At 50.1% G+C, this 14,009-nt stretch overlaps 1 protein-coding gene across 9 annotated transcripts in view; it reads left to right on the top strand.

Annotated features, from left to right (window-relative positions):
- MRAS (muscle RAS oncogene homolog) overlaps positions 1 to 1,720 on the top strand; it is a 67,760-nt gene extending 66,040 nt beyond the window's left edge. For all 9 annotated transcript variants that reach the window (XM_055569572.1, XM_055569565.1, XM_055569570.1 and 6 more), the window contains one exon: positions 854 to 1,720. In XM_055569572.1, the coding sequence (XP_055425547.1) occupies positions 854 to 953 (100 nt within the window). In that variant the 3' untranslated portion in view covers positions 954 to 1,720. The remainder of the gene's footprint in view (positions 1 to 853) is intronic.
- The last annotated feature ends 12,289 nt before the right edge of the window (positions 1,721 to 14,009 follow it).

Genomic DNA, 14,009 nt, shown 5'->3' with positions numbered 1-14,009 from the left:
TGTGCTTCCTGACCTGCCATCTCTCAGCCCCCCACCCCCAGTGTGTGCACACACTCACACTCATGCACACACACCCAAAAACCTCCTTTTCTGATTATTCCCCAGCAAGGACTGTGGTTGGCAGCCTTCACCTTATGCTTTAGCTGGGAGTCCTGCACTCATGAAATTATTTTCTCAGGGGTGTTTGCCTGGTGTTAGGAGATGCTACCACACCAGGAGGGGGCGATGTCTTAGTTATGGACCTCCTAGTTCCAAGGACAGGTTTTAGACATAGGAAATAATGAACAGGACTTCCCTGGTGGTCCAGTGGTTAATACTTAACCTTCCAATGCAGTGAGCAAGGGTTTGATTCCTGGTCAGGGAGCTAAGATTCCCACATGTCTCTTGGCCAAAAAACCAAAACGTGAGCCAGGAACAATATTGTAACAAATTCAATAAAGAATTTTTAAATGGTCCACATTAAAAAAAAATCTTTAAAAAAATAAAATAAAATATGAAACACACACATAGAAGCCAACACTGTATGACATATAACATAGCTTGATGTTACATGTGATGGAAATAAATGCAGCCATAGCACGGTATCAGGAAATCTCACCAGTAGGATGGCAGGTTTTGCTCTGCCCTCTCTCCCTTCCTACTTTCCCTGCCTTAGAGATGCTTTCCAGGCCAGGCCTTCCTCCTCCAGCATCCAGGACCAGGACGTCCCCTCCCTGCCCCCTTTCCCCCACCCCTCCCCATCCAGAACCAGAGCTGACCTCCCAGTCACAGGCCCAGGAGCAAGGGAGGAGAAGGCAGGGAGAAGCAAAGGCCCTTTGTAACATTGCTATTCTGTCCTTCCTTCTCTCAAAAGGCAGCAGATTCCGGAAAAAAGCCAGAAGAAGAAGAAGAAAACCAAATGGCGGGGAGACCGGGCCACGGGCACCCACAAACTGCAGTGCGTGATATTGTGATGGCCCGAGGCCCTGGGCACAGTGACCGGGAACTGGCCAGCCCTCGGGACCCTCCACTGCCTAACTGCATCGAAGACCATTCTAACCATGACCCTTGGCCCGAGGACTTGGCACAGGAAGGGAGAGAGGGAGGGAGGGCAGGGAGGAGGTAGGGTCTGGCTTTCCTGGAGGGGCACAGGTGGCCCGGTGTCTCACCAGAGACGAGGAGGCAGCAGTGAGCAAAGCAGCATCCGAGCCCCTGTGCTGACGCAGTCCGGTCCCTCCCTCTCTCCGTGGCTGAGTTGTTTCTCTGAACTCCATAGTGTGGGTTTGATGTGGGAGTGTTTCTCCACGTACGAAAACAAGCCATGATCAAGCTCCCCCCAACCCCACCCCCCAGTCCACATTGTCTGAGCCTGGGTGTCTTTTGTAGATTTTTAAATTATTTTAGGGATTATTATTTTATTAAAGGGGTCTGTACTCACTGCCTGGTGAAGTTTCAAGTCTTCAGCAGACCTCTCCGATATCATGTCTGGAATATTGTGGGTTTTTTTTTTAGCTGAATTTTCCCAGCCATGCCAAAACTCAACTCATTATGAAAGTAGAGTGACCGAGAGACTGGGAAGTTCACAGCGACCGTGGCTGGAGGTTCAAGAGAAACAGACCCCACTCACAGCCTGTAAACTGGAGAGAAGAGAGATGTGTTTACCCAGAAGGCTTTACTGTGGTTCAGGATACAGATATTATGAAACAAAGTTTTATTTTGCTGAGGAGAGGGGCTGGCACATCAGTTTTTAAAGGGCTTCGCCTTAACCTGGAGATGTATAAATGAAGCAAGCTGACTGGCATTGTGAAAGTGTTCGTTTCTTTTTCACGTGTTGTGGGTGGAGTTCTGTGTTCTTCGCAGCAGCTGTGAGAGAGCATTCTCCCGTCACCTGCGTGTCTGGTGCCTCTGATACAAACTCCCTGAGCAGGTGTGAATGGTCTCCACATTGAAGTTGGCTAACATGGACACCATCTGGAAAATTCTAGTTTGTGCTAAGTCTTCACCAAAAATGATCCAATACTATTCTTACTAAAATAGCACCAAGACCTGAAGCCATTTTCCCTTTGAGTCAACTGACTCACTTCTTCAGTCCAATAAATGAGCAAAAACCCCTTGAAGTATTTGCAAGCTTAGTATTACAGGTTGCCTTTCTGGCACAAACTTTTATTAACCTCTTGGATCTTTACTATAATTGGAAGAGAAAGAAAGGTTGGGGTGAGGACATGGCTCCCCTACACCTGTTTCTACAAGGGGCCAGCCCCCAGCTCCTTGACAATGCCCACCTGCCTCTCAGGTGCTGCTGGTATGAGCCAGATGGGGTGGGGTGGGGTGGGGCAGGGCGGAGAGGCAGCAGGAGCCACAGCACACCCCGGAGAGAGAGTCAGAAGACAAGGCAGTCGGCTAGTGACCTTATTTTCTATCTGTTACAAATCAGGCCACCAAACAAACTAGAACATCCCTAGCAGGTGGCCTGGTCACCACTTGGAGAAAGAAACTCTGGAGCAAGTGAACACCCAGCTGGACATGGAGACACCTGGATTCTTCTTTAGTTTTGAAAATATGCTATGGTCCTAACTCAACGAGGTCACCAGCAACGTGGGGGAAGGGGTGGGGGGCATAGCCAAAGAGTGACTCTGCTGCTGAACAAAATAATTTGTTGGAAAATTAGCCTTCATGATTTGTCTAAATGGCCCTTTTTTTCTGAGTCGAAAAGGAAGGATAACAACATTCAGCTCAGGCATTCAGATCTTCCCACGACCCCGTAATGTCAGTGGGCCTTCTAAACATTGACAGGACAAGGCCCTTTCCAACTCTCATGCTCCTCTGGGCCACATCCCAGCAGCCCAGGTACAGTTGGGTGGCAGCTGTTAACTGAAGGTGAGGAAGAGGCAAGACAGAGGGAAGAAGAAAGGATGGAGATGCGGTGATGGAGAGAGTGGTGGAGCGGGCCAGGAAGCCTTGCCCACAGGGCAATATCCGCTGTGAAATGTTCCCAGGCATGGACCACCACCAGCACCCTTAACCACTGTGGAGCCTGCGGTTCCCCAATGGCACTGGGGAGTCTTGTTGGAAGCAGACCAGTTGACTTAGAATGAAGCCCTTAGCTGTGAATGTAACCAGACAAGGGGATTCCAGCTGCTTCTGGGCCCTCCCCCAACTAGGGCAGTGCCATCTACCCCAGCCCCCAGCCCCATCTTCCAGGGCATCTCTCCTGCACTCAGCACGTAGCCCACGATGCTGAAGGCAGAAACTGGGTAAACGATGGCCTTCGGCAGTCTCCCTGTTAATAGTCCGCCTTCATTTCCCATGACCTCATTTCCCCTACAGCTGCGATGGGTAAATAACACTTTTGAAAGATGGTTCTCTGCATTTTGGAGAACTGTGGGCTCTTGGGCCAGTGATGGCTTCCACCTAGGCCTGAGTTACAGTGTACCCAGCGGTACCCCCAGCACATGGGCACCTGGCAGGGTCGGTTTGGAAAACCAGTAGCCGTGCTCCTCCCTGAGTGCAGAGCCCAATGAGACTTGTGTCTTTGGTGACACTCTGGTGTTCCTACCGGCTTTGAATTGTGCTACCTTCATGCCCCCTGGGGCACACCATTCCTGAAATCCCTTCACCCCCTGTCTTTGTCACTGTGCGCTCACAGATTTCCTTCTGACATCCTGCCCCTCCCCTCACTTAGTAGGGCTCCTGTTCTCCCCTTAGAGGGCAAGTGATCCGAGCCATCCTCCCCACCCCCACGCCTGGAGTGATGGCCACTGGCCTCCCCTCACAGGGGACACTGGATGGCTTCAGTTAGGACTTTGTGCGCCCCACCCCATGCCCCATCTCCTTGTGGAGAGTGCCTGTGAGCCTAGTGTGGCCTGTCTCCCGTTCCCAGGAGACAAGACCCACTAACACACAGCAGCTTTGACCCCTCAGCAGCCCCTCAGACGTGTTACAGTCAATCCAGAGCCAGAGCCAGGTCCCCTCCCTTTGCAGCCCCCATTGGAGTAGGGATTCCATGTCGGGTTTACTTAGAATGAAAGACATTTGAATTGCTGAGTGCCCGTGAGCGCCCAGCTTCTATGACACAGTGTTAGCCATTGTCTACGCTAGTGGCCGTTGTCGTGAAACAAGTGATGCCTGAAGATCTCGATGAAGCTTGAGCCTTTTGTGTAACTTTTATTAAGTCTTTGTGTATCCCAACTCATTAATAAAGAAAAGCAGAGGAGCTCTTGTCTGTCTGATTTCCTCTTACTCAAATATTCCTAAAGTTACGATAAGAACATTGTATGTGGTCAGTGTCCAGCCCAAAATGACACCCACTTGCAGAGCAAATCTAACTCAAGGAGAAAACCACAGGTGGCTATGAATGATGTCCCCGTCCTGCGTGGAGCCAGAGGATGAAGGCAGGTGAGCACTCGTTTAGAGACACAGCCTCCTGATGTCCAACAGCCCTGCATTCGGGCTCTGCCTCTGACTTTTATATGCCTTTGAGTAAGTTACCTGCTTCAATCTTTAGCTTCCTCGCCTATGAATGGGACAATGATGTGTGCTCCCTAAGTAGACAAAAGCTAAAGCTAAGTGTGGCATCCATAGTACAGATCCTAGAAATGATGCTCTTTGCAAAGGACACCAAGTGGATTGTCTGATATTGCTTTTCATGGAAACTGCCCCCTGCCCCCATCTGTAAGATTACAGTCTTTTGTATAAAGTGATTTCTTTTCTCTTTTGATTGAAACTGTTGGGTACTTGGCAAAAAACTTTGGGTCTTTTTCCCCAGGGTGTAGAGACCAAATCCCTTCTGGGTACTCTTTGGGTGATGACAGCTGAAGCAGGTTAACTTGGGGGCTAGAGGCAGCTTCTCATCCCCTCTGGGCTGGGGGCAGAGAAGACTGTCGACTAGAATGGGGAGGGGTGGTGTGGCTGCCTGCCTATTCATTCCTTCCACACAGATTTATTGGACTCCACCCATGCCAGGCGTTGGGCTGGGTAGTGGGTATATGGCGCTGAGCAGGGCAAAGGATGTTCTGATAGTTCTCCTTTAGTCCTGTCCTACTCAGTCAAAATCAGGACAAAATTCTTAACTCTGGTTGTTCAGCGATTAAGATCCGCCTTGCAATGCAGGGCATATGGGATTGATCCCTGGTCACGGAACTAAAACCCCACATGCCTTGGAACAGCTAAACCTGCGAGCCTCAACTACAGAGCCTGAATGCCCCAAACTAGAGAGCCCATGTGCCACAACAGAAGATCCTGTGTCCCTTGACTAAGACCTGACACAGCCAAATAAATAAATATTTTAAAATAAGCAAATCCAGGCTTTAAAAAAAATCTGCATTTCAATAAGATCCCCAGGTAATTCGTATGTGCAGTAAAATCTGAGTATCACTGCCCTACAAAGGATATCAACAGCATCGGAATGAAATCCAGCCTGGATGCACTTGTGCCTTGGCACTTGGACTGCCAGCTCAGCCAGTCCACCCAAGAGAAGTCTCATCTGCTTTCAACTCAACAATTAGAGTTTGCTCCTTTGCCTGTAACAGCCACAAGATTCTACCTGGCCAGGCAGCAAACTCAGAAGTGTTTCCACAGCCAGCAAGTGGTTTCCTTAATTATGGGAAGTGTTTACACAAAGGCAAATTTGATCCCAGTTTGCTTCTCAAATGCTCAAACATTCTTCTGAAAATGTAGACAGCCACATTCAATGTACAGAGCTCTGAATCCAAGCTGAGAACACACAAAAGCTCAGTGTTCTTGGAACTTTCTCTGAAGGTGGGTGTTCTGTACCAGCTGGAGATACTCTCATCCCCCAGGACTCTCACTTTGCAGACTTCCACCATCGTGCTTGGGGCTTCCCTGTTGGCTTAGCTGGTAAAGAGCCCAGGAGACACCAGAGGCAAAGGTTTGATCCCTGGGTGGGGAAGATCCCCTGGAGAAGGAACTGGCAACCCATTCCAGTATTCTTGCCTGAAAAATTCCATGGACAGAGGAGCCTAGCAGGGTCCATGGAGTCCTAGCCTAGCCTAGCAGTCCATGGGGTCACAAAGAGTTGGATATGACTGAGCACGCGTGCGCACGCACACACACACACACACACACACACACACACATTGTGGCAAACAGCACATTATCATGCTAATGTGAAATTTTAAACATAAGAAAGCTGAGTTCTACCAGCCAAGAACTGATGGATGCTTTCAGTAGAACATACATCCTGGCAGTGAAAAGGGAAAGCATTAACTCTGACTCAAACCCGCTTCCTGCTCAATCATGGGACACGTACCTGGACTGATGAACAGAGGTAAAATAATCGGGTAAGTGACTCTCAAAGTTTGGTCCCCAGACCAGCAGCTTCAGCATCACCTGGAAACTTGTTAGAAATGCAAGTCACCCAGGCCCATATCAGACCTACTGAGTCAGAAATTGTGACTTAAGGCCCAGCCTTGTGTGCTTTCCTACCATGTGGACGTAAGGGCAGCTTGTTTGGTTCTAATCTACAGAACAGCAGCCCGCTTTCTGGGGGAAGTTGCCCAGGTCCTCCTCTCCTTCCTGTGTCTGATGAACAAGGGTCTCTTAAAGGGCCCTAGGGACCACCAGGAACCCTAGTATGGGGGTTATTCACCTTGGCTCTGTGGGGTGACGGGTGGGGTGGCTGACCCCTTCTCTACCCCTCCTCAAAATCATATGCAGGGGCTTCTCTGGTGGCTCAGTGGTAAAGAATCCTCCTGCCAATGCAGGGACATGGGTTCAATCCCTGATCTGGAAAGATCCCACATACTGCCGGGCAACTAAGCCCAGTGCCACCGCTACTGAAGCCCGCACACTCTGGAGCTGGCGCTCCACAAGAGAAACCACTGCTATGAGAAGCCCACACACCACAACTAGGGAGCAGCCCCTATTCGCTGCAACTAGAGAAAAGCCCAAGCAGCAATGAAGACTCAGCATGGCCAAAAATAAATAAATAATAAACATTTTTCAAAAATCGTATGCAAAATTGTGTGTACATATGCATTCTTCTGGGGAGATGGTCATGGATCTCCCCCTCAGTTAAAACATGAACTGGCCCCTTGAACCTCCTTTTCTGATTGCAGGGCCTTCTGCTAGTTTCAAGGCCACCAAGAGTAGGGAGAGGAAATGAAAGGAGCGAAGGTCCATCTTTAACATTCTTCACACCCCCCCACATTGCCCCCACAACATCCTGAGATGGGGGTGGCCTCCCCTCTTCTCCCCATCCCCCAGGTGACTAAGTGCATGACCCACACATGACTCATCCAGCTCCTCCCACTGGGGTTAACACCACCTGCCGCTCAGGCCCCAGCCTCCTGGGCAGAATTGGCAAAGTGGAGAGGAAACGCAGGATGCCATGATGGCATGAGACCACTTGGCAAGGCTCCCCGGGTGGACGCCAGGTTCGGAGAAGGGATGTAAGGCATATAGCAAAGGTTCCTGACATGTCATCATCTCAAATTCATAACTGGTGGTTTGCAAAGGATTGTATATTAGTATTAGAATCACTTCCAGAGTTTGGGGAAAAAACCTTGCTGCCCAGGCCACAGCCCCAGAGAATCAGGTGCAGTTGGCCTGGGTCAGAGCCCAGGTATGAAGAGTTTTTAAAGCTCCCCAGAGGATTCAGCTGATGGCCAGGTTGAGACCACGAGATGGGTTCCATTTTTATGCTAATTATATATATATATTTTAATTTGGAGGCAAACCTTTCTTATTTTTTGGCTGCGTGCAGGCTTTCTCTAGCTGTGGCCAGTGAGGGCTACTCTCTAGTTGCAGTGTGTGGGCTTCTCTTTGCAGTGGCTTCTCTGGTGGCGGAGCACAGGCTCTAAATCACGGGCTCAGTTGTTGCCCATGGGCTTAGTTGCCCCATGGCATGTGGAATCTTCTTGGACCAGGGATGGAACTCATGTCCTCTGCATTGGCAGGTGGATTCTTAACCACTGCACCACCAGGGAGCATTAGGCTGATTCCTTGAACCATATAGTTTCTCAGTGAAAATTGGTTAATAAAAGAAGGAAATGGGTTGAGGAGCCCAACCCTTTGTAAACCAACACTTGCCTATGAGGATTCTCTCTTCACCCAAGCAGGTCCTCTCAGAGCCTGGCTTAACTTGTTGACCAGTCTGTCCAATCTACAATGATGTACATGTATGACCCCAGATCCAGGGGCAGGCCTGGTGCTACAATGCTAATACCGAATGTCTATTAAATGGATTAATAATGATTACAGATATCACCAGGGGCTTCCATACCTTTAAACCTAAGTCAGAAAGACCTGTACTGCCCTCCTGTGTCCCTGGTCCCCAGCCTACAGCAGCCCCAGGGCAGCTGCAGACTCGGTTTCTGAGGCTTCACAGCCTCCTTCCTCTGAAGGTCAGCCTCTGCCTCAGTTTCTACAAAGGAAGTCCACACTCAGTAGCCACCCCTGAGCTGTGCTGAGTATTTGGGGTCCCCAGGATGGCCCCTTGGCTGTCAGGGCCTCTCAATTGGCCTTCACCCCACACCTTGCCCAGTTGCCATCCCACCCACGCCTCCTCTGACAGCAACCTCCCCCCGCAACTAGTCAGCTAAGCACCTACCCTTCAGATTCCCTCCCCCTTGCCTGGTTGGCTTTCTTTTGCCACAATCCCATAATCCCTTCCTAGGGTACAGTATGGTTCCAACTCTTTGGTTTTTGGAGAGACAGGTGTGCTATGCTGGGTCTTCATTGTGTGGCCTGGTCTTTCTCTAGTTGTGGCGTGCAGGCTTAGTTGCCTGCTGGCATGTGGAATCATCATAGTTCCCAGACAGGGATCGAAACTGCATCCCCTGCATTGGAAGGTGGATTCTTAACCACTGGACCACCAGGGAAGTCCCTGGTTCCAACTGTTAATGGAGGGGGGTTGCCAAGCTTCCAGTTTGCCTGTGACTGAGGAGTTTCTTGGGATGTGAGACTTTGAGTGCTAAACCCAGGACAGTCCCTAGCAAACCAGGACAGTGGCTCCCCCTATTAGTAAGAATAAAATTTTTCACCTTGTTCTATAACAGCAATACTAATATTATCAGTTAGGTGGCAGTTCTCAAACATTAGCAACCATCATAATCCCCCGGGAGAATCAGCAGGTCTGGGATGGGGCCTGAGCACTTGAGCTTCTCCCAAGTTCCTGGCACATGATCCTGAGAACCCTGAATCAGCCAACCCACGTTACTTGGTCCGCACAGGGTACATGCACCACACACACTGGTCACCAACGAATGTTTCATGATACTAGCTTACAGTAAGCTAGGCACGGTGCTATTTGTGCATACTATCTCGTTTACTCTCCTCGGGCACCCATGAGGCAGGTGGTATGGCCCTTGTTTTACAGGAAGAGAAGACGAGGCCCAGGGACAGCCGGGGCTGATGGGGCTTGGCCTTGCCTGCGGGTCCATCTGGCTCCCAAGACTGCTGTGTACCAGCACCCCATCCATGCCAAGGATGAGTTGGTCCTGCCAGCCACCCCACCCTCTTTTAATTTTAACTTGTTTGAGGCAAATCTTTCACTGCATCTCCCACATCCCCGCCTTCTTCCAAGTGAGCTGAATGCAGATCAACTTCCCCTGAGTGACTCAGCAGAGGCATTTTGAACCTAGATCACTGTCATTTTCCGGAGCTTCTGCGCTGGGCCTCCTTCCAGGGGCACCACCTGGCCTGTCTGCTGCCTTTTTCCAGACTTTCTTCCTGAGCAAGGCTGGCCAGCCAGCAGTTAGCACAATGGGTGAGACCCAGGGGCCCCAGGTGCTCCCCTGTGGGAGCAGCCTGCAGCCAGGGGCCGCTTGGGACCCCGCCTGGATCCTACATGAAGGTGACCTGGAGGAGCCCTTGATGCAGGCACCAGAACCATTTTCTGAGTCAATATGACAACTTCCCCCACCCCCAAATGAATTCAGACTTCTGTTCCTTCTCTGCAGTTGGCATTGCCGAGATTCTGATATTACTGATGTGCAGGGTGGCATGGGGAGGGGCCATGAACATGGGTGCCCAGGTCTGGCCCAGCTGTGCTGCTGGCTGATGACTTTGGCAAGGTGCCCAACTGCTCTGTGCCTAGATTTCCTCATTTATCAGATTGTTTGGGTTTGAATTAGATATATACACTTTAAGAATAATGGCTGGCACGTGCGTGTGTGCTCAGTCATATCCAACTCTTTGGAACCCAGAGGCTGTAGCCTGCCAGGCTCCTCTGTCCATGAGATTTCCCAGGAGTTATTACTGGAGAATTACTGGAGTGGGTTGCCATTTTCTACTCCAGGGGATCTTCCCAACCCAGGAATCAAAGCTGTGTCTCCTGTGTCTCCTGCATTGGCAGGTGGATTCTTTACCTCTGTGCCACCTGGAAGCCAATGGCTGGCACAGGGAATGTTTTATTTAAGTGTTAGCCGAAATTCCAGAATCAAATCAGTAAATGCTTCTGGAGTGCTGACTAGTAACGACAGGCACCATTTATTGACCATAGGTGACCGCAACTGATCACCTACCAGTCATTGTGCTTTGCCTGGTTCACTTCACTTAAGACTTGGAGGAGCTGGGTGACTGCCCCAGTAAGTGAAGTGCTAGAATCCAGGCCAATCTGCCCCATGGGGTCCTCCTGCCTCCCTTGTGGGGCACGCCTGGGCATCAACTGTCCTCCCTAGGATGGCCAGCCTGGAAGGCTCCACCTTATACCCCATCCTCTGACTTCTGCCCTCCCATCTCTCCCCGCCTGCCTCTCTCCCCCAAGTCCCTCCCTCCCCCCACCCCATGCTCTTCATCTGCAAGGCAGCCTCCAGGCTGTACTCACTCTACCTGTTACTCTCATTTCTCCAGGTCCAGGGCTACTCTGAGCTCTGCTCATACCCAGCTCCCCTTGTCAAGCCAAACATACTCTACCTTCATGGAAAGCCATTTGGATCCAGCATCAAGAGGTTTCAAATCCTCTACCCTAAAAGTTCCACTCCTGGGGCCCTTTCCTAAAGAAATTGTCAAAGTTGCAAAGAATGGATGAACAAAGATGGTCTTTGCATTCATAAGACAAAAAAAAATTGAAAATGATCTAAGTGAACAGTAATTGGGCAAAATTAAATAAATAACGCAATACCTGTGATCAGCTAGTAAAGATAAAATGTGTGAACCAGCATAAGAAATGTACATTTCCTATACTTTGACCACCCCTGGTTGTTACCATCTTTTTCGAAATGTCTGCTTAATGGACACGTGAAGAAAATGGCATCAAATTTCTATTTTATTTTTATTTCTTTGAGCACCAGTAGAATTGGGCATTTTAAGTTTTTTGTCAGTTTTTATTCCTCAGAAATTGCTTATTCATGCTTATTTTCCTAGCATCTAATTAATCTTTTGATTTTATTTATGGTTTGTATCAGTCAGTTGAGTTGCTCAGTCGTGTCTGACTCTTTGTGACCCTATGAATCGCAGCACGCCAGGCCTTCCTGTCCATCACCAATTCCTGGAGTTTACCCAAACTCATGTCGATCGAGTCAGTGATGCCATCCAGCCATCTCATCCTCTGCCATCCCCTTCTCCTCCTGCCCTCAATCTTTCCCAGCATCAGGGTCTTTTCCAATGAGTCAACTCTTCACATGAGGTGGCCAAAGTATTGGAGTTTGAGCTTCAACATCAGTCCTTCCAATGAACACCCAGGACTGGTCTCCTTTAGGATGGACTGGTTGGATCTCCTTGCAGTCCAAGGGACTCTTCCTTGGACTCTCATACCACTGTAGTGAAGATTAAATGAGCTAATTCATAGAAAGCTCTAGAAACAATTCTGGCACATTGTAGGTGTTCTGTCATCAACTTTACTTCATTGAAAATGTATTCTGGAGTTAAGAGTGAAATAAGTTTTAGCTTTCATGTTAAGCCAGCTGTCCCAATAAAAAGCCTGTGTCCAGTAGGCAATCTTTTTGTTGACCCCAGAATTCCAGGGGGAATTCCCTTCACAGAGCAGTAATCTGGGGGTAAGTTTGCTCCAAAGCACCCTGTGAACCCTCTCACCCAGAACTTTTCCCCCGGGCCAAGTTCAAGACCTCTGTCACAACAGGTTTCCTGACGTCAGGGGGCAGAGCCAAGTCACACTCAGTCGGACGCCATCTCCCTCTCCAGTCCAGCTTCAGGGCCTCCTGAATTCAGGGCTTCAGTCTTTGCATAAACCCCCACTTCACTTGGGCCTCAGGGGCCAATGAGATCCATATTTCTCTAACCATACCCCTCCCACAGCCGACTAAGTCTGTTTTGACATGGTCACTAGCTGCCCCCAGCTTGGCCAGCATACACCCCAGCAGGAGCCAGGGGAAGAACTTGCCCTGTGCTGGGGCGTAGTGAGGGGGTGAGGGGTGCTCTGACCCTGGAGGGGGGGTACCCAGCCAGGCTTCCTGGCCGCTGCTGGTTCCTGGATTCAGTCAGGGCCAGATTGCCTCTGTCTAACGCTCAGTGTTAATTTCTCTTCCTTGTCATTCACTTCTGCAAGGAAGTTCTTCAGAAGTGACGAGCGTTTTCACTGGGCCAGGGGTATAGTATCGAAGGCGGGGAAAGGAGATGGATTTATTGACACAGATATTTTCTTTTAGGTCAGAAGTCCCTAAACTTTTCAGCACCAGGGACCGATTTCGTAGAAGACAATTTTCCCACAGACTGGGGGAGACTTGATGGTTTCCAGATGATTCTCTTAAGGAACATGCAGTCTAGATCCCTCGCATGTGCAGTTCACAGTCGGGTTCGTGCTTCGGTGAGAATCTAATGCTGTTGCTGACCTGACAGGAGGCAGCACTCAGGCAGTACCAGGAGTGACGGAGAGCAGCTAGAAACACAGGTGAAGCTTTACTTGCTGGCCCACCAGTCACGGCCTGCTGTTTGGCCTGGTTCCTAACAGGCCATGGACTGGTACCAGTCTGTGGCCCCGGGGGTTGGGGCCCCTGTTTTAGGCCAAGAGCTGAAATGCTACTTGTTGAGGGCTTGCTCTGCGCTGGGCAGGGCTGGGTCTGTTGCATGGGATGGGGAACCACTGACCAGACATTTGTGGGAATGATGCCCTGGGGCTGCACAGAAGCCAAGCCCAGAGCTGAGGGCTTCTCTCACCAGGTCTTCCCTCACTTGGACCCCAGGAGGAGGACACTAAACTCCTCTCAGGAGAGGAACCTGAGCTTCAGAGATGTTAAACAGCTCTCTCCAGTTCTCAGAGGCCAGAGTGGCAAAGCCTGGGCCACAAGGGTGCCCTCCAAGCCAGCCCCAAACAGGGGTCTGCGGACACTGCCTCACTAGCCATGTGGCCTTGGCAAGTTATTCCAGCTCTATGCGTCGGGATTCCCTCATGTGAAAACCAAACCCATATGACTACAGTCCTCTAGTGTCATGAAGATTAAATGTTGATGAATCCACAGAGCTTATATGGTATGTGTCTGGCATATACAGAGTACGTTCTTGATATTTCCTAGCTGTTGTTCTTGGCACTACCAACATGATGTTTGCAGTAGTAGCAGCACTAAGAGGTACGCGTTATCCCCATTTGAAGGTCCCCTTGCCACCAAGCCAGTGTTCCTCTTGTCCACCAGGTGGCGCCATCGCAGAGCAGATGGGTCCCTTGCCAGCCTCACGTGGTGGGGTTGGTCCCAAAGGCCTCTGACTGGGCTTCCAGGGTAAGAGTCCTGGGATATCAAGGGTCAGACCCCTCTACCTTGCTCTCACTCACCCTCTGGGTCTTTCTGCCTTCCAGAACAGCAGCTTGTATTCAGATTCAGGTACACCGTGGGACCCAGGGTCTGGAGCATAGCAAGTTCACCATACATTTCACAAATGGTTCACACATGCCCAGGCTGGAGAGCCCTCTTAGGAACCATTAGATGAACCCCAGTACATATCCCGCTCTGGGTCTAAACACCCACACACCTAAGTCCCTGGCCTCTGACCAGGGCTGATCACCCTGTAACCAGCACTTAACAAAATGTTGAAAGGCTCTGCCTCAATCACAGATGGAGCTTATTAACAGGACAGATTCCAAAGCCCCACCTGGGCCAGTGGTTCACAAGTCCCTGGGA

This window comes from Bubalus kerabau, chromosome 2 (genome assembly GCF_029407905.1).
Source record: "Bubalus kerabau isolate K-KA32 ecotype Philippines breed swamp buffalo chromosome 2, PCC_UOA_SB_1v2, whole genome shotgun sequence".
NCBI classification, from domain to species: domain Eukaryota; kingdom Metazoa; phylum Chordata; class Mammalia; order Artiodactyla; family Bovidae; genus Bubalus; species Bubalus kerabau.
This window is presented reverse-complemented; position numbering and strand designations above follow the sequence as displayed.